This window comes from Buteo buteo, chromosome 13 (genome assembly GCF_964188355.1).
Source record: "Buteo buteo chromosome 13, bButBut1.hap1.1, whole genome shotgun sequence".
NCBI lineage: Eukaryota > Metazoa > Chordata > Aves > Accipitriformes > Accipitridae > Buteo > Buteo buteo.
The window spans coordinates 39,022,652-39,045,234 of record NC_134183.1 but is presented as its reverse complement, the minus strand read 5'-3'; the positions used below and the strand labels follow the sequence as shown (position 1 = coordinate 39,045,234).

The following is a 22,583-nucleotide window of genomic DNA, read 5'->3' as shown; positions in this document are numbered from 1 at the left end:
CTGGGCAATAAAAAAGATGAAATTCAAATGTACATAAATATAAAATGGTGCACGGGGGGGGGAAAACAATTTTAACTCTATTTATAAAACAACGGGTTCTGAGTTAAATGTTACCATCTGGAACGTCGGGGTCGTAACAGATTGTGCTATGAAAATGTCAGTTCAGTGGTCAGTAGCCATCGAGAAAATAAATTGTGTGGAAGAATTACTAGGGGAAAACAGAGAACAACACAGACAATCACTGTTTCCTCCAACTGGAGGCCTTGGGGGAAACCAATGGTGCAAGCTAAGGATCCCTGGAGCTTTGAGGCTGCTTTGGGTGAGAAGGGACCATTCCTGGAGGGTGTGGATCTGTGCATGGCTGTGGAGCAGTGGCTGCAGGCTGCTCTCACCCAGCCTCAGAGGGTTAATCCCACCAGGAGAGGGGACAAGGTTAGCTCTGTGCAGATGCATGCTCTGCCTCAAGGACATAACCATCTATCAGAAGCCTGGCGTTTGCTGAGTCACCTCTGTTCTTCCCTGGCTCCATTACGAAGCCCTTGCAGGAAGCTGGTGGCTGACAGGCCAATCTCCTGCACCACCAGCGGAAGTCGGTGCAATGACCTTTGCCCGCAGAATCAATTTCTAAAATAGAATTTGTAATGCATTTTTTGATAGATAAGCTGGGAAGATTCCTTTGGTGGCTGTAACAGTTGTGAAAGTGAACCTCTGCTGAGCTGGAGAGAGCAAGCAGTGGAGGAGCGCTGCAGTGACAATTCCTGCCCCGAATGCTGGAGGTCTCAGCAGGTTCCAGACCAAAGCTGTCACATCAGCAGGCCCCAGCCTCCTCTGCTACTAAGTGCTGGCTCCCCCGCTGCTTGGCAGATGGGTGTGCAGGTGCTGGGAGGCCCAGCTCTGCGAGCCAAAGTTGGAGGAAGGCGGAGGCTGAAAATCTGTCACAAACCCTGCCACGTGAGTGACTGGGGACTGGAGTTCAGCTTATGGTGTCTCTCCCAGGCAGGTCCCGGGTGCCAGTTATTTTTCCCAAATTAGGAACAACATCACCTCTTCGTGAAGAAGATATGGACTAAAAAAATCCAGAGAAAACCTGGTCTCCATTTGTAACCAAGGCCACTTCTGTTGCAGCCACCTCTCAAGGCTGCATTTGTTCAGGCTCAGGGTGACAAGGGAGGGGGCAGCTCTCTTCCCTTCTCAGGAATGGAGGAATTTGGCAGCAGTGTGATCAGCCCACTCTGGCCCCATACGACTGAGTTGCAGCCCTTATTTGCAGGTGCAGTAAAACACCCTCTGGATGGACCCTGCTGGTGAAGCACCCATGCCTGCCCAGGGGCTGCTCAGCACCCACGCCACGTTCAACGGAAAACTCACTTGGCTGTAATTACGCCACTTAGGAGGGTGAGCTCTGCGGAGCCTCCTGCTCAGGATCTGTCTGTTGGTGTGTGGGGCTAGTTTTTAACAAGACTGCTGCAGAGTATGAAATCGGTGTTCTCAAAGCCCTGCCTGGATTACAGCTGTGCAGTTTCCTTTAGCACCGACGCTGCTGCTCAGCAAGCGGTGAGCTTGGGTCCCTTTCACGAGTGGTTTTCCATAAAAACCCCACTGGCTGCCCTGAATCGTTCTCCCACTTCCAGCCTCCACCAAGTCCCTGAGCAGCTATTCCATTGCCCTTCCCAGGCTTGAAATGAGGGTTATGGGCTCCAATCTCCCACACATGCCCCATCTGGCCAAACCTCAGTACTCGGCAATTAATCCGGTGTCCCCTCAGTTTCCAAGCATTTACAATGATACTGCAACAGGGCAGGAACTCCCTGACTTCCTTTTCCCAGCCTTTCCCAAGCCTGTCTTGCAGTCCCTCGTCAGTACTACTGGGATCAGAAATACCTGTTCCTCCTCTATTCCTCCTTCCACCCAGACCAAGGTAACTCGTGCAACCTGCAGCCACCAGCTGAAAAAGAGGAAAGATGTGTGTCAGTTTGGTTGTTTATCTAGTTAAAATCAGATCAGCACAAAAGTCTTTGCCCTGTTTGAAATGCTGTGCTGGTTCCTGCTGCTGGTCCCCTGTCCCTGGGGGCTGCCTGCCCCTCTCCAGTCCATCTCCAAGGAGCACTGTGCTGCCCTGAAGGAACAGGACTTAACCCCGGTCACGCTTTGGTAGGTGCTGTCATTGCCTGGGGCTCTTTTCTGTCTTCTCTGTAATTGGTGTCACTTTATCCCTGGCTTCATCCTCCGTAATCCTACAGCTAACTCCTCATCTTGCTCTTCCCCGCCTCTCACTGCTGGTGTGCAGAGACACAGCAGCTATAGCAAGCACCAGGACAGACCGAGTCCTGCTGGGCCTCCAGGCAGAGTTTGGACCCTGACACAGGGAGGGGTTCCCCCAGCCAGCACACTGCAGCTGCCTGAGTGAAGCCCTGGCATTTCTGGGAGAAAAGCAGCAGACAAGTTGTTTGCTTGTGAAGTGGAGCCAGCAGCTCCAAAGCACCCACGGAGGAATGCAGCTCAGCTTCCCAGATAACACCCTTCCCCAGCGCGAGGAGAAACCCAACTCATCTGTGCCAGCGCTGGGCCCTCTCTGAACCTCACATCCTCCTCCTTCTGCCCTGACTACATCCCAAGCCTTCTCCAGACACCCCAAATTTCCAGCACTTTTGCCACTCTGAGTGAATTTAAAACCATTTTGAAAAAAAGGCTTGAGATCATGTCAGTCCATTTCAAGCCATGTTTTATTAGTACGTAGTGACAGTGCAGGACATTGGAGGAGGGACACGGGCTGCAAGAGGAAATTAAAAAGTGTGTGTATGTGTGTGTGTGCGCGTGCACGTGTGCAGCTGGAGCACCAGCTGCCCTGCAAATTACTCCTACCTTCTCCAGAAGGTAGTGGTGCAGATGGGGCAGTGCAGATCAGCCCTGGTGTTCCCCCTCTCACACCCTGACCAAGGGAATGCGTGCAGCCTGCAGCCACCAGCTGAAAAAGAGAAAAGCTCTGTGTCAGTTCTGTTTGTGTGTCTAGTTCAAAATCAGATCAGGGTGGGATCATGGGCATCATCCCAGGCAGCACAATCAAGCTCTAGTGAAACCTTCCCCCAAGGCTTGTGGCGACTGACAGGGGACATCAGAACCAAAGTGGTGGTCACAGCCACGTCTCTCAGCTGACTCGATGGAGGAGATGAAGCTGCTGTGATGCGAGCATGAGGGTCAGGGCCACGGTGCTGCAAATGCCCATCCGTGGTGGGCATCGTATTCATACACCCCACGCAGTGCATGGGGAGCACTCAAAAGGGCCATCTCCTCAAAAGGCGAGCAGAGACGTGGGCCCAGCACTGCCCTGCTCAGCAATACTCCTGCTGAACATAGGCAGGGAAGGAACGTGGTGAGAAAGTGGAGCGAGGTTCCCCGTTGCAGCCCAGGTCTTTCAGCACACATAGATACAAGGCTAGCGGAGGCAGCCACCTCCCTGATGGGTGGTGGACCAACTATAAGGCAATATCTCCCAGCAGGCCATGCCCGTCATCATGGCACAACTCCCAGATGGTAAGGAACCACATGCTGACCAGCCAGCTGGCCACCCAAGGGGACGCGCACACAGTTTGGAAGGATGCATGTCTAACGCAGGAGTACTTTTTACTTTTTTTCCTCCCATCATTAGAACTGCATTTGCAGTTCACACTGTAACCCCCTGCTGTTGAAGAGAAGCGAATCTCCTCTAGTCCTTTTCATTTAAACAGCAGTAAATGCTGAGAAGGGCATCGCTAATAAATCCTCCCTGTGACAGTTCCCAGGAGAACTGGGTCATCTCAGGCACTCCTCCCCCACCAACCAGCATCTCCTTGTAAAATTATGGAGCTGTAAATTTGGCAGAAGCTGTCAGGGCCCTGAGGAGGTGAGGCCTTAATGGGTCTCACCTGGGACCTCCACCCTCATAGGCCCAGGAACCCATTTAAGCTCAGCCCTGGGCCTTTAATCTCTCATTGATCTACGTTGTAGGAGCATTGGTCTCCAGCTCAGCAGTGCCTGGCTATGGACTGACTTGACCTGATCTCAGACCTGCCTCATCGCTATGGACTTGTCTGGACTGTGTCTGACCCTGGTTACCCCCACTAGACCTCATCCTGACCTGCAGCTCGCCCTGGGACCTGCCTCATCACCATGAACATGCTTGATGATCTGGACTCTCTCTGAACTTGGTGACCGTCGCTGAGTCTGCTCTGCTTGCCTCTCAGGTACTGTGGCTGTTGAGAGAGCTGTGTTGCTGGCCACCTGGTCCTGGTCAGCCCCCAACCCTCAAGACCTTCTGCTTCCTGATAGTGGTCTGTGTATACAACACAAAATGGAGACAATGCAAAGCCCAGCATGCTAGGTGAGATTTCTAAGCATTCATGCTCATCTTGTCTTTGCCATTTCAGACGCATTTCCTGCAGCAGTCCAGCCCCTGAGAGCACCCCTGTATAAATGTGGAACCTGGAGGAGCGTGAAAGCCCCCGTAGGCTGCAGGCAGGCGACAAGAAGAAACAGACCACAACCTGTGCCTCAGGGCCCCCTGATGAAATGCTTCCAATTTTACATGGACTTCACATCACTTGAGCCCTGCGCATAAACAGTCCATGTCCCAGGCCCCCACTATCTCTGTCCCTGGCATGGCTGGGCACAGGTCCATCCATGCTGTTGCTGGGTCTGCATAGCTCCATCCCATTAATGGAAGAGGAGGAACTGATGGTGAATGTGATAACCAGTGGCAGGTTTGGGTGTAGTGGTCAGGAAACAGTGGTCTGCAAGATAGTGAAGGGAGAGGAGAAGGTGAGTAGTGATATGCAGACTCTGGTCTTCACCCTCTACAGGGATCTGGTAAGTGGGGTCCTGTGGGAGGCGGCTCTGAAGAGTAGAGGAGCTCAGCAGAGCTGGCAAGTCTTTAAGTACAAGATCTTCCAAGTCCATCCCAATAATCAGGTACACAAGTAGATGTACTGGGAGATGGGTTTGGCTAAACTGGGAATGAAACTCATGACTGAGCTTCGGTATGAAGGAGGTGGAAGCATGGACAGGTCATGAAGGAGAAATCTGGAAGTGTTACCTGGGCTTGTAGGAACAATATTAGGAAAGCCAAAGCTCAGTTTGTTGAGATGCGTGAGGAACATCAGCTCTTCTGTAACTATAGTTACAGAAGTATATAACTATATTATAGAAGTACTACTTTATAGAATCATAGAATCATTTATGTTGGAGAAGACCTTCAAGATCATCGAGTCCAACCATAGTTATAGAAGTTAGTTATAGAAGATCTGATGTTCCTCATGCATCTCAACAAACTCCTTTAGTTGTAGAAGGCTGAAGAAGGAAGACGAATGGTCGTGGACACGGACAAAGCTGAGGTACTCCGGGCCGCCTTTGCCTTGGCCTTTGCCAACAAGGTCTCCCAGGCCGTGTCCCCGGAGGCAGGATTCAAAGCGAATAACCGGCAGTGGATGAGGGTCAGGGTGGTTATCGCTTGGAGAGCTTGGCCCATAAAAACTGGGGAGCCCAGAGAGGCTGCGCCCAAGGGTGCCGAGAGCTGGCCACGGGTACCGCCCGACGTCCTCGCAAGGCCGCTTGCAGCATCACGGAGCATGTTCCCGGGCAGACGGAGAAGCAGGAGGCGGTGGGGTTAGGCAGCCCGGCCTGAGAAGGGGTAAACCCACCCTGACCAACTCCTGCGACGGGACCGTGGGATTTGGGGGCGAGGGCAGAGCACCCACGCCGTTCACCTCGCAGGCAGATCTGGCAGCGCCTCCGGGCGGTGGGACGAGAGGGTTCGGGGCAGAGGGGGCGAGGACCCCCTGCCCTGGACGCGGGCAGCGAGCGCCGCCGGCGCCCGCCTCGCCTCCCCTCAGCGGGGAGCGGGGCGGGCTGAGGCACGCCTGCGGCAGGGCGGGAACCCCAACGGCCGCCGCGAGGGGGCGGGGCGCGCCGCGGCCCCGCCCCCCCTCCGCCGAGTATAAGGCGGGGCGGCGGCGGGCGGGCGCGGGTCCCGCCGGGGCGGCCATGGCGGCGCTGCGCTGCCTCCTGCTGCTGCTGTGCGGCGCCGCGCTGGGGCCCGCCGTCCGCCTCGACTTCGCCGAGCACCGCAGCCAGGCGGCCAAGATCAAGGTCAACCCCCGCGGCAACCTCTGGGCCACAGGTTAGCGGGGGCGCGGGCACGCGTGTGGCGGAGGAGCGGTGGGACGGCGGGCTGTGCGGGGCACCCTCCGCCTCCCTGTGGGGACCCCCCTCCCTCGGCACCCCGCGGCGCGGAGGGGAGCGCCGAGAGGCTTGGGCTCGGCGGGACCCGTGGCGGGCAGGAGAAGACCAGGGCAGGGACGAGGCGACCTCCTCCCACGCCTCCCGGGGACGGGTCCGGCACCGCTTTAACGCCAGGGACCCCCTCAGCAGGAGGGGGAAGTTCCCCCAAAGTCCCCTGCGGAACGAGGGCTTGGGGTTTCTGGGTTTCTCCTCGTTTTGCTGTACTTGGCTAATTTAGGCGTTCGGTTCGCTCGGTTGCTTCTCGCCGACTTGCGCTGGCGTGAGGCAGCGGGTGACAGCTTAGCCGGAGCCCCTGCCTCTCCCTCCCCGCAGGTGCTCGTGTGGTCGGACACGCAAGTGCGTTGTATTGCAGGTCACTTCATGGGGAAGAAGAGCGTCACGGGCTCCCCACGCCTGGAGTCGCCGGAGGAGCCTGCAGTGCCCGTGGTCTTCGGTCCCTCTCTCAGAGCCTTGCTGGAGGACATGATGGAACTGCTTACCCGTGAGCTCCTGAAAATCCTCCTGCAAGAGAGACTTTTGGATGAGAACCAAGGAAAATATGACCTCGCTGACCAGGTGAATATTGATTAAGATGGATAGAGATGCTCAGAGCAGGGAGGTGGTGGAGATGTTAATCTGCAACAGCCAGCCTTGCTGGAGTTGGGAGCATCTGCACGGCTGCTGGAGGTGTATTCCCCACCTTTCTGCTCCTGTTAACCCTCCTTAAACCGCTTCGTAAGACCAGCCACAAAGGGGCAGAGGAGAAGTCTCCCTAGGCTTGTGTCTAGGTGGGCAGTGGCTAATAGTCCCAAATACTTGGGAAGGGCGTGAGGATGAGCAAGGTGTGCTGTGGTGGAACTGTGGCAGTGGTGATCTCCAGTCCAGGGGCTGTTAAGCATCTGGGTCTTCCTCGGCCAGATGCAGAAGGGGATGGCTGGTCACTGTGGCTGCCGTGAAGAAATGTCCCCTTTTCCAGCCACTGCAGGAATAGGGAAATACTTTCTCCCCTCTATTTCTGTAGAGAGAGACCAGGAGGGACACAGCTCTGTATGTGAAGGGAAAGGAGTCTGTCCTGCAAAGAGGTCTTGGGCTTCTAATGCCCTCATCCTGGGTCTGTGTCTCTGTGGTCAGGATCCCTCATTACTGAGGGGCACATAGTTTTGCTAGCTTGCCTTGCAGAAGGGAGGTGTGCGTTAGTCGTACTGCTGCACAGCGGGTCTCGGGGAGCAGGCAGGAGCTCCAGTAGTCCCGCTGAGCATCAGCAGATCCTCAGCGTCCTCAGTGTGGCTTTTGCCTCAGAGCTCACCCAACTCCTAGTGGAAAATCTGCCCCTGGGAGCAAGGCACACACACACATCCTCACACAGGATGCGGAGATGAAATTGCTCGGTCCGTGTGGCTCTGCTTGTCTGTTGCCTCATGCACGCTTCCCTGGTGCCTTGCGCTTTCTAGTCACTGCAGGAGGTAGCTGAGAGCCTAGAAGGGATGAAATCCTCTTAGGTGGGTCCTACATATACTGTCCCAGTGAGCTGCTGTACTTGAGGAGCTATCCAGTAACACTGCACACAGGTAAAGCTACTTCTGTTATCCAGGTTTAGGCAGTGCTTGCTCCTATTGTTTGCTTTTTTTGGGAAGGCACAGGTGGAGCAGAGTTGCAGGGATGTGAGCCTGAGTGGCACTGATTGTTCAAGCGCCTTCTTGACTCGGTTTCAGCAGACTAAGGTAAGTTGAGGCTTTCCTAGAGAGCTGGTCCCATCGGGATAGAGGGCTTTCCACCGTGAAGCCTCCTGGGTATGGCTAAGGACACCAGACCACTCTCCTCCCCTTAAGATGCTGTGTTCTGTGACCGCTGCACTGCTGCAGCTTTTGCTTCTTGTATGCAGCTGAAAGGGAGGAGAGGGCTGTGAAGGTCCTGGACCCTTCTCCATCCTCCCTGGGGAGCCTTTGAAGAGGAGGGTATTTGCTGCATTAACTGCCTGAGATGATGGGAGAGGCGGTGGATGTGCTGCCCTGCCTCATCCACTAAGATGTTCACGAACGTGTGGTGAGTTTGATAGAAGTGATCCTTGTGGCTCTCCTCTGTGTAGGTAAGTTGCATGGTCACTGCTTGCGCTGCAGATGTGCCTGGGCAGAGGCTGCCCTGAGTGCTGGTGCTGTGTCTTAGGCTGCCAGCTGGGTGCTGGTGCCCTGCCAGACCTGTTGGTGCTCATTGCCGGTGCTCAAAGGCAGGTCCTGGCCAGGGGTAGCACCCAGCACTGGACATCAGCCTTTGGCACCTGCGTGCTGGGTGCCAAAGCTCTGCTGCTGGAGGATGAATTGGTTCATGGTCAAGCAGATGCTGGCCAGCTGCCTGCCTTGCTGGCCAGCTGCCTGCCTCACTGCCCCGATGCCTCTCTAGACTCAACTCCTGCTTTCCTGCTCCTTTCTTTGCCACCCGACCCCCAGGCTGTCCTTGCCTCTGAGCTGCCGGTTGATATTACAGGACTACTTCTCCCTGGTGCCTTTGAGTGCTGTCTGTGTTATACTTTTCTGTGGGACCTTACTTTTTCTTGCTCTTGTGGGTGACATGGTGCTAATGCAAATTTCCGCCACCCTGGCAGCTTTCTCCCTCAGAGTGACTTATTGGACAGCTGGGGTCAGGACTCAGCCTGTGCTTGAACTGATCTGTGTGCTGTGTTCATCACCTGCCTAACAAGCCGTTTAATAGCTCTGCTCTGTGAAACTCTCTATCCACCCCCTGCGCAGGTTCTGTCACTTCCATCTTAACTCGGTTTAGAAAAACAAAGATGCTTCTTCCCTTCCTTGGGAGCCCCCAGTCAGCAAGGCAGGAATTAACATGCTCTGTAAGTGTTGCTCTCCTCCAGCACATGTGCTGTGCTTTGTGGCAGGATAAGTATTGAGGGAACTTTCTTATTGAAAAACCCAATGGGCTTTTCCTTTTCTGAGGGTGTCACTGATCATTCCTGAACATGTTCTTCCTTTCTGTGGGGCTGCTCTAAGCATTAAATAAATCCCAGGGCTTAGTCTTTTTGTTTGCTGTCCCCTCACGTGGGTTAGTCCTGCCTGCTGCTGGTGGGTTTTGTCTCGAGATGTTTCCCATCCCTTTGCAAAGCAAGAGCCCACGTGCTGCTCCATGCGTGCAATGGCTGAAGTTGCGCAGAGCAGAAGGGGTTTGCAAACAGATTTCTCTTTTGTCTTTTTAACCACATGTGGCAGCCAGGGCTTGGCTTTCAGCACGCTGGGGCTTCACAGTGCCACCCTGTTTCTGTGTGTGACAAGGATTTAGCTGGCAGAGGAGGATTGTCCCCATCCCTTGTCATCTTCTTGGGTGTGTGGCAGTGTTTCTCTAGGAGACAGACAGGGTGCGACCATGTACATGGAGTGGAATGGCTCCAGGGGTGTGGGGAGAGCCCTTCTGCATGAAGGCATATGCTGCCCTGCATAGCTCTGGGACCTCTGAGCAGTATGCAATCCCACAAAATCCCTCTGTAACTCTTCCCTGCTGTGTTTTGTGTCTCTTTTTGCCTTCTCACGTAGCGCTCTGCTGAATCAGGCCCTGAGGCTGCTCTTGTTCCTGAAGCCCAACCAAGTGGCTACATCTCAGTGGGCTGGTGAAGTTTGCCTCTGATGTCTGTCATCTGTGGTCCAGCTGTTGGAGCACAGGATGAGAGGCAGGAGCCAGGCTCCTGGCTCTTTCCTTTTCATGTGCCATCCCAAACCACCCCTGAAAGTGCCATCATGGTCCAGCATGGGACATTTGTCTCATCTGCCTTGTGGTACCCAGCAGGTGATGTTTGTGGAGGCTGCGTGTGGGACCCAGTGTCTCACCGTTGTGCCTTTTGTTTTAGGAGACAGGGCTTTTAACAAAGGTGCTGGAGAAGTATTTTTCAAACTGAAGAAGCACAGCCATGGAGGATGAAGTCTGCAGGCTCGGCCATGCATGGCAAACGGAGAGCATCGTCCTTGTGGGTTACTGTAGCAACATCACTTTTATTTATTCTTTCTGTAATATTGTTAATAGTGATTGCTTGTATGAAAAGCAGAGCCTCCCTGTATATTTCCTGTATGTTTTCTGCTTCCTTGATGTCTGATGTGCCCCTGTGAATAAAACTGGCTCTTTGCACAGACTAGCTCAGACTTTTCTGTGAGAATGGGAAGGCAGACCCCCAGGGCTTCTGCAGGAAGAATGGGGAGTGGGAGCAGCTTGGTGGGGGATGGAGGGAAGCTCCTGGCTCTCAGCAGCTGGGAGGGGATTGAATTCAGTCCCTGCAGCCTCTGCTCACTGAAGGAGACCCTGACTGCTGCATGACAAAATTACAAGCTTGGATGAGCTGATTGCACCACTCACTACTGGAGCAGCTTTATAACCCTCTTTGCTGGAGAGATTATCAGCAAAACCTTCTGAAAACAAAAAGCGTCTTGCTTGTGTCATTGCTGGGATTTCTGGTTCAAGCAGGGTCTCTGCTTTGTGGGACCCCAGGGTTTACTACAGGCTCATTGGCCTTGGCTGGTCCTTCTTCTGCTGTCCCTCATGTGCAGATGCTGACCATTAAACACTGAGCCTGTTTATGTGCCTGCTTTGGGATGATTGCTTGGTGCGCCTTCACCTTGTGCACATAGTTAAGTGCTCACGTGGGCAGAGGTACAGCCCTGGGCTCCTCCATTGTGCAGGGCAGCTGTAGAAGGGCACAAACGGGGGCTGCCCAAAATGGGTGATAGAGCACAGCCCAATGAGCAGGCTCTGGTTCTGCACTTTCTGAAAGTGCTGCTCATAGATACAACCTATGTCCCCCAGCCACCCCTGGGGCTGTCCCTAGGCAGAGCTAAACCTGGCAGCAGATTCCAGTGTGATGCTGTAAATGAAACCATAAGCTTTTCCCCTCCACGCTTCTGATGCTAAATTCAACCTGAACCTTTGAGCTCCTGCAGAGAGGAGAGCCCTTTTCCCAAGAGCAACAGGAGCCAAGAGCCATGTCATGCCAAGCCAAGAGACAATCCAGCATCTGAACATGCTGATGACCAGCAGAGGGGAGAAAGCCATGGCAGGAGACCTTCTCACCTTGCTCCCTAACACTTCAAGGGTGGCTTGAAGCCCAGGTGGCATTTATGAATGTATTGCTCCCACAGGAACTTACTCACGTGCAAGGGAAAAGCAGTGGCAGCCCTAAACCCTTTTCTGGGGAGCTGCGGGAGGGAATATCTGGTCTCCATACCAGGGCAGATGTGGGGCATGCAGGCACAGATGCCCTGGCCCGCTTGCATTATGGCACAGCGCCAGCTCCTGCCCAGCCCCAGGCCTGGAGATGCTTCTCAGGAGATGGCACGGTGCTGCAAACCCACTGCTGATGTCACAGGATGTCCCAAGCCAGGTGAGAGCTGAAGCCACCAGTGTAGGGGACAGCTGGGGACATCATGGGATCCCCAGGTCCTGCTTGGTGCAGGCTGGCAACTCTGGGAGGTGAAAAAGAGATAGGTATTGCAGAAATGCGTGATGTGATCGCCATTCCTTCTCTGAGCTTATCCTTGGGGTGCAGGTCATGTTTGTGGGCACAACCAGCTTTCACGCTGCTCCCGTTTGCAAAAAAAATGAGCCTGCAGGTTATTTGCAGAGTTGCCTGTCTGCCCAACTGCTTGCCTGTCGCCCGTCTTGTCCCCTGTATGCCAACCTGGGTTTGCTGGCAGCAATTGCCCAGGTGTTGCCAGCTGGGAATGATGTCTTTCAGTAATAGAGACCCAGCATCCCCCTTGCAGCAAACACAAAAGCCATGCACTTGCCTCCAGAGCTTACAGATCTTAGACCAATAAATGAGCATTTGTTTTCCACTTACGGCTCAGCTTTTGAGCCTTCAGAGTTGGCGTTTTCTCAGCTATTCAAAGGTTGGGTTTGGTACGTAAAAACCAAACATCCTACAACTCGTTTGCCGCAAACATTGCCTTCAAAACCTGGTGCTCCCATCAAATGCCCCAACACTAGAGCCTGTCATCCTTCAGGAGAGCGGGACCAAGCTAGGAGGGAGTTTTCCAGGAGGCAGGTTATGATGGTTCAGATCACGCCATGCCTCCCCTGTCTCACTGGTGCAGTTGCACGGCTGCAACCCCTGGAGAGAGCATCCCCTCGCTACTGCTTGGAGCCCTCCCAAGTTCTCCAATCTGCCGGTGAACCACCCACCTGTAGCAGCACAGCAGCCTCTATTCCCTTCCTGTGTCCTTCACGGTCTCCTACCCACCAGCTTTGCTCAAGAGGTGTCCCACTGTCCTTCTGCAGTCACTCGTGCCCGGGACTGCAGGAAGCCTTCTTCCAACCTGTATTTTTTTGCCCAGGCTTGCTGTTGTGTGCTGGGATATGGGTGACCCCCAGCTCACCTTTCATTAGCTGTAGCAAAGCCTTGGCTGAAAACTAATTATAAGCAAGAAAAATAATGACATAGTGTATCGTGTTTGACACTGGAGCAGACCAGATGCTTCTCAACTGGCAGTGTGATGGACTGACAGCCTAATGGGATTCCTGACATGATGTCATGTCATGGGACCACCAGCTCACATCCTGCCCAGGAAAGCTTGTGGGAGGGTGAGCACATTCCTGAACATCACAGCAGAAACCTGCCGTGAGATCCTCATTCTCCCACCCACCCAGCAAGAACCTGTCCAACTGCCTGTCTGGTCCCCCATCTCCCCCCATCGTTATCTTGTGGGTCGAGATAAAGATAGAGAAGTCACTTGGTAATTACTGTCATGGGCAAAACAGACTTGACTTGGGGAATTTAACTTAATTTACTGTCAATTAATATAATATAAATATTTGAGTACTGATTCAGGTTTTGGAAAAAAAAACCCCAAACACACCCAAGCATTTTCACACTTGGGGAAAGCACCTCTCTTCCCCTTTGCCAGGTTCAGTATCGCTCCCAGAACCTCTCCTCTTCCTTGCTATCACTGCAAGTTACGCTCAGTCCCCTTGTTGAAGCCACAGGCCATGGCAAGGGGATGTGGTCAGGTCGTAGCAGTTTCCTCTCTGCTGCTCCTTCCTTCTTGCTCTTTTCCTGTGCTCTGCTGTGACTGCTCAACACTCACATCTGCCTTGGGGATGTACCTGCTCTGTCATGGGCTCATCCACAGGCTGCAGTCCCTTAGGGGATGTATATGCTCCCACATGGGTCCTCCACTGGCAGTAGTCCAGGTGAGGGGTGCCTGCTCCACCATGAAGCACCACTTCATCCTCCTCCTCTGAACTGCTACATAGAGCTCTGGAGCAATGTTGGGCCCCCCCGAGACATGTGTTGCTGAGAAGCAAGGTGTCCAGCACCTGCATTGGACACCATCCTAGAAGCATAGGATAACTCAGGCTGGAGAGGACCTCGGCAGATCTCTAGTCCAGCCATCTGCTTAAAACAGGGTCAGCTCTGGGGTCAGACCAGGTCACTCAGGGCTTTGCCCTGTCAGGTCTTGAAAAACCTCCAGGTATGAAGGCTGGGTGACCTGCTCTGTTGCTTGACTGTTCCAATGTTTCTTCTTCTCCCACACAGGCAAGCAACCACTCAAGCCCCAAACCCCCAATCCCTCTTCAATTTAAATTACAAGCTGAGAGGATCAGAAAAACTTTTGAGGAATACCTTTTTTTTGGCAATTTGCCTGCTCTGTCCTGGCATCTGCCTTTCTGACATTTATCTGCTGGTCCACAGCACGCAGAGTCTCTCAGCACAACACCCTATCACTCACCAGGTCATATTCTTTGGGGGTTTCCAGGATCAAAGCTTTGTGTCGAGGCTAGGGAAATGAGCAAATTCTTCAGATTTTTTGGTTTTGTTTTTTTTTTCCCAGCTCTGTGTTTGTTCCCCTTGCTGCTCTGGTTCAAAGCTGCCCCTCCATGCTGCTGCTTGGACTCAAGTACTAGCTCACACCATAAGCAGAGATGCAACGAGGCCGCTGACTCAACTGAGGTCACTGGGATGACTTCCCTGGGGCGCACAGACCACCGCAGAGCAGAACTGTGGCACAGATCCTCAGAAACCGTGACAGTTCAGAGCACGGACATCTGTGATTGTAGCTGGTCTCCTGGACTTCCTCCACAACCTGTGGCCATGGTATGACCCCAGGGATGGCAAAAGGATGTGAAGTGAGATAAGAGAAATGGAGACAAGCCACCTTCACTACTGAGATTTGTTTCTGTTTAGTTGTGGGACTGCTCCGTGAGGAAAAGCTGGCTCAGAGAGATCTTTGTGAAAGTCCACTACCACCACTTGGTGTCATTGGTGTCCCAGGCTTAGTGAAGTGCTCCCTGTCCTGCTCATTCACACAGGACTGGCTCTCCTGCTAAGCCCTCAGCAAAGACATCAGTCCCCAGGTTGCTGTGCTCCTTCCTCCACGGTGTCTTGAGACTTCCCTTCCATAGAAGACCAACAAACCAGACAGTGAGGAAGGGAGAGAAAGAGGCAGAAAGGAAATCAGGTTGCCATCAGGAAGCAAAACAATCTTAGTCTCCTAAACACCTTGCAAATCCTGATTTAGGATCCTGCCAACTGCACCAATTTGTTGCAGAATGAGTGATTTAGATCACTTCAAGAATCACCATCAAAGGTATTAGCAGAAGTGGTTTTAATATGATGTTGTAAAAGCATGACTTAACAAAGTTCCATGGCAAGGTTCACTCTATTACTTACTACATGGAAGAAACAAACAAAGGAAAATCGAGTTAGAATCAAGCTAGAATGATTTGCGCAGAGACTGAAGATGCAAAAGGGTAAGGGAGACCCTCCCACTGAGTCACGAGGTTCAGAGTAGACCCCCTTGCTTTCTAAACTCCTGATGGACCTTAGGTGTGGCTAGGTCCAATCTTAATCTCAGACTTGGGCAACGACTTATGTCTAATAGAATTAGCTACATGGTTTTCATTTGTACTAATTCAGCATGTTATCCGTCACTTACCAAGGACCCGTTGCGAATAAGGGGTGTCTCCCTTAGGATCTCTTAGTCTCAGATGAGGAATCTCAAATCTTGAGAGGCATCCCTCCTCAAGGGGAGAGTCACCAGCCATGCAGTCCAGCTGCAATTTAGAGAGCTGGAACTGGACTCATCCAAAGATCTGTCATTGGTAAGAGGAATCTCTCCTTGAGGAGCAACCTTGAGAGGTGTCCCAGCTCAAGGGGAGATCACCACCATGCAGCCACACTGCCTAGCAGGGAGAGCTCAAAGAAGGCTCGCTTAGGCTGTCATATTTATGGGGTAAAGTGGTTGGCTTGTAGTCAAATTGCATACAATGGGAAAGGTATGCATGAGACTTCTTGTCCCCACAAATTTGTTCCTTGATAAATTAGTCTTGGAAAAACCACCCACTATTCAGGTGTTAATCGCATGATTTGTGTTCCAAGCTCATATGCATCGATGCTCACTGGGTCACTCTGTTCCTTTGTGGATTTCCTCCAAGAGTTCTTGGCCCAGCTACAGCTCAGGCCTTTACCTCCTTTGGAGCCTGTACCAAACCATTGCTAGTTTGGTTAAGGGGGGTGTCAAGTGCATCTGTCACATATGGACACCAAAACCTGACCTGACTAAGGTAAACCCAACCAGTACAGAGGCTGAAACAGCCTGAGGAAGAAAGTGTTCAGAGCTTGGCACCCCTATTGTCTTGAAAATTATTTCCAGGTTGCAGGGAGCAGGGCATCCTAGTGCAGAGGAGCCAAAGTTAAATGCAGTGTAGTGTTGCAAACCATCCAGATGCTCCATCAAGGATACAGAGGCCTTTTCCCCATGACATGACTCAACAGCTCACTGCAAAGCACTTGGAGCATGGAAAGAGGGGAGGGATACCAATGACACAGAAGGATCTCATGTAATGGCAAACCGTGGACAGAAAGGATGTGTATCCTGAATCCAGCACCGGTGCCTTCAAAATAGTCCAGCCCCATCATCTGTGCTCAGGTGGCCAGCTTTCCTTGTTCAGCTGTAGAGACCAAGAATGGCGTTTCCTGGGAGGTGAAGAGAAGGGTGATCTAAGCCATGTACCCACTTCCCGCTGAACCCACCCCAAGCATGGCAGAAGCACTTTGGAAAACACGGGTATGGGACCCTGTGGTAAAGCATTTCATTGCATCAGGTCCTTGGCTTCCAGCTGAGGCCCCTAAGAAGGGAATCAGCTAGAGATGATCAGGAAATGTGCTCCAGTAGGCAGTAAGAGGCCTGGCAGAGATCTGGTACCCCTGTGGGAACCCCAGCAGTTCAGAAAATGGCTCCATCTCACCCTGGAGCTGGCAACAGCTCCCCAGTTTCACTTGGAAATGAGAGGGAGCCAAACTCCCCTCGTCACACCACACAGACATTGTCATCCAGCCTGTTCTCACTGCTCTAGTCTTTATGGGAAACTCTTCTCCTGACCCTCTTTCTCAGCCCAGGAGATGCCTTCTGGAGTATGAAATTGCTCCAGTGTTGCTTGTCCCAAGCCAGATCTTTCCACAAGGGACATGCTCACCCTGGCCACAAGCAAATGCCTTGTTCTGGACTTGGGTGGACTGTGCATAAGCAACTACAACAAGGACATCATGGAACATGGTGTCTTGAAATCCTGCAATTCTCCTGCTGTGAATAACCTGGGGAAAGAGGCACAAGTGCTTGACTGTGTTGGGAGAATCACAGTTCTCTGCCTGCCCAGTCTGGGACATCTCAGAGCTGTGCCTGTCCTAAGGTCCCCTATGTGACCTTGCTCAGATGGAGATATTCTTACTGTGTATGTGCTGCAAGTGTTGCTGCTTGAGGCTAGAGAGATGGACCATCCCAGCTACAGACCCACAAAGCCTTTTTTAAGGGCTTTCTTTGCAGCACATGTTCCTGGCAGACATGAGGTGTTGGTCTTCAATGAATGAAAACAGTTCTAGAGCAGCAGGGACAAAATCAGCCATGGGGCTAGATGAGAGCCTGCCTGTGCCAGGACTCCAAAAATCAATAGGGTGATGGAGTGCAGGGGGAGGAAGTCTAACACAATCTCACTTCCATTTTCTATTAGTTATGATGCTTTTTTAACCTCCATATGGTGCTGAGAACCAGCCAAGGACTGTAATAGGAATAAGGCATTAATATATTAATTGGTTCTTCAAGCTCGTGGTGTATAAAATATAGTGAGCAGGCTAAATGTGACATAGCACTGGGAAATTGCTTTGCGCTGGTAACAGCTCCTGGAGCACGTGTTCCCACTGTGCTGCAGAGAGGAAGGTGCCATTAACCAGCTGCTACCAAGTCCACCTGCCAACCTTTGGACTCCTTGCACAACACTGAGACTGTGCCAGGAGTTGTAGAGCTGGCAGAATAGCTGTGTAATTGATGGGTTTTATAAAATGCATATGGATTGGTACTGCAACATTGAGGTGTTTTCCCTGTGTGGGAAGCCAGTTAAAGCGCTAATTCAGGCAAGTCCCCTTCCTGAAGCAGTAGGCAGAGGTAGATACAGTAAGACCCCTTCCTATTCCAGGTAGGATCTAGAAAGGGTGAACTTAGGACACTCCTTTCTTTCCATTTCCAGCTCTCAGTGGTCTTGGCATCCCTCACCCTCTGATGTGCCAGGGAAGACCTTTGCCTCCAGGTGGAAATCTGCACATGTTCTGGCTGTTTTCAAGCCAAAACCTGTTGCAGAAACTGGTCCAGGGTGGTGGCACTGACAAGGGACCCACCAGTCTTCAGCATGCCCTCAACAGAGCAGCTCCAGCCTGGCCGTGCTGCTGGTATGGAGGGCAGCAACCTGCTCCAGGACCTGGATGCAAACGCCATGGGAAGAGAAGGGCTAAGAGAGCTCCCAGCAGGGCAGGAGGACTCATGGGAGTACACATCTGGGACCTGGGCCAAGGTGGACTCTGTTCCTCTTGCCTGGGAACATCCAGGTGGCAGCGCTAAACCTCAAAGACCAGACCCATTCATGAAGGGCCAGCTTCCCAACTACCTCACCTGCCATGTGCCCTTTCTCTGGAAGGGTGTGAGACACACGCCCTGAAAGGTTTTAGGGAACCAGCTCTGCTGAGAGGGCTGTGAGACTGTGATAGGAGGAACAGGGCCACCAGATTAATATAAATACTAGTGGGAGAACCTCTGAAGGTCACTAGTTCAACCTCTTACTCACAGCAGGACTGTCACCAACTGCAAGACACTATCCCAAGGTGGGACAGGACCACTGGGTGGGAAGAGCTCTGCACCCCATAAGCCCTTGTGACACCCAAAGCTGGTAGAGAACATGCACAGGAGACCCAGCCAACCTCAGATCTGCCTTGGATATCTTCCACCACAATGTTTGTCCTCCTGCTCCAAGATATGCAAGCTCATCCCCAGCAGGAGGTGGTCCAAGTCCAAGTGGAGGGAGTCTGAGTTTATAAGAGGTCCTTGGAGGCCTCTGGGACAGCGAGGGGGTCTTGCAAGATCAAAACTGGTTGGAAGGTGGTTCCACAAGCCCTACAAAAATCTGAGCTAGTTCCTGCTGGATTGAACAATTTGTTGCACGTAAGCTAAGGCAACCCCGTCTCTGCTTGCAGACTACCTTGACTCTATAGATTATTTCTTTTTAACATTAAGCAAGTAGTGGGTTGTAATTTATCTTACGATATTTCTGCCCACACACTGCAAAGCAGCCCTTGGGTTTTTCCACTGCTTTCCAGACAGATGTATGACTTCTTATTACACCATGTGCTATTGGCATTTCTGCCTGGATGGAAGAAAGAGATATTAAAATGATCTTCTATCCACAGCCAGGATATGGGGTGCAGAGTGCTTGTGTGTGCTCACAGACTGGCATCACAGTCCAAGGTAAGGTAGCATTGTTCTATGCATTAATTTCAAGTCTGGCAGGGAGACACGAGACACAGGAGCTCCATGGAAAAATGTGTATCACTTTAATTAGGCCTCTAACAACAAGGATTACAAGAGAAAGCTTCTCTCTAAGTTGCAGCCTGCGACGAAAGTGCTAATTACCAAGGAGTGTGTCATTAACAAGCCCCAGCAGAGCCTGGAAAAGCTCAACTCACTCATAGTTACGTCAAACTGGCAGGAATGGCTGTTATCTCCGAGGACAGGGTTTCCCAAGCTGGGATGGTAAAACGCTTGATGAGATGTGTCCCAAAGTCTAATGCACTTCCCAACACTCATGCCAGGACAGCAGAGCTCTGTTGGATGAGCGGGGCCCTGAAGCTGGAGAGGCAATCTGGGAGCTGGCAACCCCACTTGCTCTTTAGTGGAGAGACAACCTCTCTAACATAGATGCAAGATGGGAAGTGGTGTCCTCCCCCTCTCCTCTGTTCTCCCAGGGCATCAAGGTACCCTCTCGGACCCTCCCGCACTCCCTCCCTGTATCCCCCTGCTCCAGCAGCTGTTGCAGAGCTGCAACACTGGGATCAGGACAGCCTGGAAGGGGCATTTGGGATCTGTGCAACAGGAAAGAAGGGCTGGACCTGCAGCCCCTCATCCAGGCTGGGCAATTCCAGCAAGGGGCATGATGCTTGGGAAGGAACAGGGACCGGCCCCAGCCCCCCATTGGGGTATCCTCTTTGCCATCACAGGCACTGGTCTCAGTGCCCATAGGGTCAAACATGAGGTCTTTGGGTGGGATGGAGGTATTTGGGAGGGCAATGGGGCAGCTGGGTTTCTGCCACCTTGGTCTCTGAGAGCACGTGGAAAGCTGCAACAGCACTGGCAGGAGCTGAAAGCCTCTTTGGGGCTGGGAGCAAAGATGATCAAGGAGCTCTTCCTGGCATGTGCCTCTGAAGGTCCAGGCCATAGGAGACTTGTTCCTCTCCTACATGATGGCTCTTGGAAGGAGCAGAGGGCTGAACATTCAACACCATTTCTGGATGAGGATTTCCTCAAAGTGTGGCTGAACCCCCTTCTGTTTCAGTTCCCACTAAGATGATGGGTGGCTCCTGCTGAGCTCTGCCTCCACCTCCTAGGAGCCCTATCAGTTGACCCTGCGCTGTCTCCATCATGAGATACTAAACCCAGCTTGCTGGGCAGTGTAGTGGGCAGCAACACTTTCCTGTTCTGTCATGGTTTAAGCACAGCCAGCAACTAAGCACCACACAGCTGCTTGCTCACTTCCCCTCCACCCAGTGGGTGGAGGGGAATAATAAAAAAAAAAAAAAAAAAAGTTAAAACTTGTGGGTTGAGATAAGAACAGTTTAATAGAACAGAAAGGAAGAAAATAATAATGATAATAATAAAGTGACAATAATAATAATGATAAAAGAATTGGAATATACAAAACAAGTGATGCACAATGCAATTGCTCACCACCTGCCAACCAATGCCCAATTAGTTCCCAAGCAGCAATCCCCCCAGGCCAACTCCTTCCAGTTTACATACTGGACATGATGTCACCTGCTGTGGAATATCCCTTTGGCCAGTTTGGGCCAGCTGTCCTGGCTGTGTCCCCTCCCAACTTCTTGTGCCCTTCCAGCCTTCTTGCTGGCTGGGCAGGAGAAGCTGAAAAACCCTTGACTTAGTATAAACACTACTTAGCAACAACTGAAAAGATCAGTGTGTTATCAACATTCTTCTCCTACTGAACCCAAACCATAACACTATACCAGCTACTAGAAAGAAAATTAACTCTATCTCAGACAAAACCAGGACAGTATTCACTCTTTATTCTATAACATTTATGTCATGCTCAGGTCCCATACTTTCTAATACATCCCAAATAATCACCATCACCTTTCCTGTCTTTTGAGAGGCAGATATATGTGTGTGCGTGTGTGTATATATATATATATACACACACGCACACACAGATATCATTTCCCTTAGTCTATGGGCCATCCCTATAAAATGTCTATTGAGTTCATTCAGTCCCTGACTTTGGGCTCCATCTGTCATACCAGTCTTTCTGGGCAGGAGGGATGGTGCGAACTCTGCTCGGTCAGCAGAGCAGGATCGGGCTTTGGTGTGGTGCGGTGAGGAGGTGACATTGGGTGCAGCAAGAGGGTGGTGTGTAATGTTGGATTGTTGCATGTGAGTTTTGCTGATCACTCTTGGCTCGCCAGGCAATGAATCAACCATCTAAGGAATCAGGGAGTCTCAGTGCAATATTGCTGCTGGTGCACCGTTGTGGTAGTAATTGGCACTTGTTCTTCAGCCCTTAGCAACCCCACAATTGAAGGGTCTTGAGAGAAACCAGGCAGGGTAGACAGCTGTTTAATTCCCTCCGTCTGCAAGGCAGCTATACCGAAAGCCCACTGATACCCCTTTGGGTCCTTAAAATACACTTTCCTGAGGTAGTCAATGCCAAGGATGCACGGAGCCTCTGGACCAGTCACGATGGGGTGTTTCTGCCATTCATTCCCAGTTAGGCTTACTTCAGCCTCCAATACAGTTAACTGTTGGGATTCCCCTGTCACACCAGAAATACAGATGGGTTCTGCCCCTTTATAACTTGATGGCATTAGAGTGCACTGTGCGCCGGTGTCTACTAGAGCCTTATACTCCTGTGGGTCTGACGTGCCAGGCCATTGAATCCACACAGTCCAATAAACCTGATTGTCCCTTTCCTCTACCTGGCTGGAGGCAGGGCCCTGCTAATCCTGGTCAGAGGATCCATTACTCACTTCTTGTAAAACTGACTTACAAGTCCCTTCAAGAGGATCAGCCCTTCTACTCTGTTTGGCAACTGGAGTGGCATTTTTCCTGGAAGAATCCCCTTTTGTGGTGTTTTTTCCTCGCAACTCAATTACCCGTGCATCTAGGACTGAGGTAGGTTTTCCACCCCACTTCCTCATGTCCTCTCTGTGGTCACATAGGTAAAACCACAGGGTACCCCATGGTGTGTTCAGTCTATATGGTCTCTCCTGAGCAGAGGAATGGTCACTCCTAATAGGTGAGATACTGCTCTGTACAGGTGGGGAGTATGGCTTTTCTATCAGTTTGATCAGTTTTTCAGACTTTTTGTGCAGTTTTTCCACAGACAAGATGCAGGCTTATAGGGGGGGAGAGAGATTTTGTTTGTATGGCCGGAGTTGGTGAGCCTTTTCATCCACCATCAGTGCCTCTTCGTCTTTCCAGGTCAGTACTGCCAATGGGTTGGCATACGACAACGGTGTGCTCCGTACAAACTTCTGCCACATGGGTCGTGTGCATTGGACTTCGTCTGGATCTCTGGGTAATTGTGTTGTCCAGGTCATAATAAATCATCTCTAGCACAGCTAATTCCCTCAGGTACTGGGTGCCTCTCTCCATGGTGGTCCACTTCTCTGGTTGACCTATAACATCTTCCTTGAAGAGGTACCTTTCCTTCATACTTGACAGGAGTCACCTCCAGAGGCTGAGGGCTTGTGTCCCTTTTCCAATTGCCCTGTCAATGCCACCTTCCCTGGAAAG

General features: G+C 51.9%; 1 protein-coding gene across 12 annotated transcripts; it reads left to right on the top strand.

Moving 5' to 3' along the window:
- Positions 1-6,009: 6,009 nt before the first annotated feature.
- Positions 6,010-10,373, top strand: NMB (neuromedin B). Of its 12 annotated transcripts, none has more exons than XR_012652850.1 (5): positions 6,010-6,151; positions 6,626-6,828; positions 7,887-7,973; positions 8,135-8,295; positions 10,100-10,373. XR_012652850.1 is itself a non-coding variant. In XM_075045767.1 (4 exons), exons 1-4 carry the CDS (start codon positions 6,016-6,018, stop codon positions 10,145-10,147), a joined length of 468 nt encoding a protein of 155 aa, XP_074901868.1. In that variant the 5' UTR covers positions 6,010-6,015; the 3' UTR covers positions 10,148-10,373. The 12 variants fall into 12 exon arrangements, 9 of the variants coding, with proteins under 9 accessions (XP_074901868.1, XP_074901872.1, XP_074901867.1 ...); XR_012652849.1 differs by having other exon boundaries at positions 9,789-10,373; XR_012652851.1 differs by lacking the exons at positions 8,135-8,295; positions 10,100-10,373 and adding an exon at positions 7,704-7,820 and having other exon boundaries at positions 7,893-7,973.
- The last annotated feature ends 12,210 nt before the right edge of the window (positions 10,374-22,583 follow it).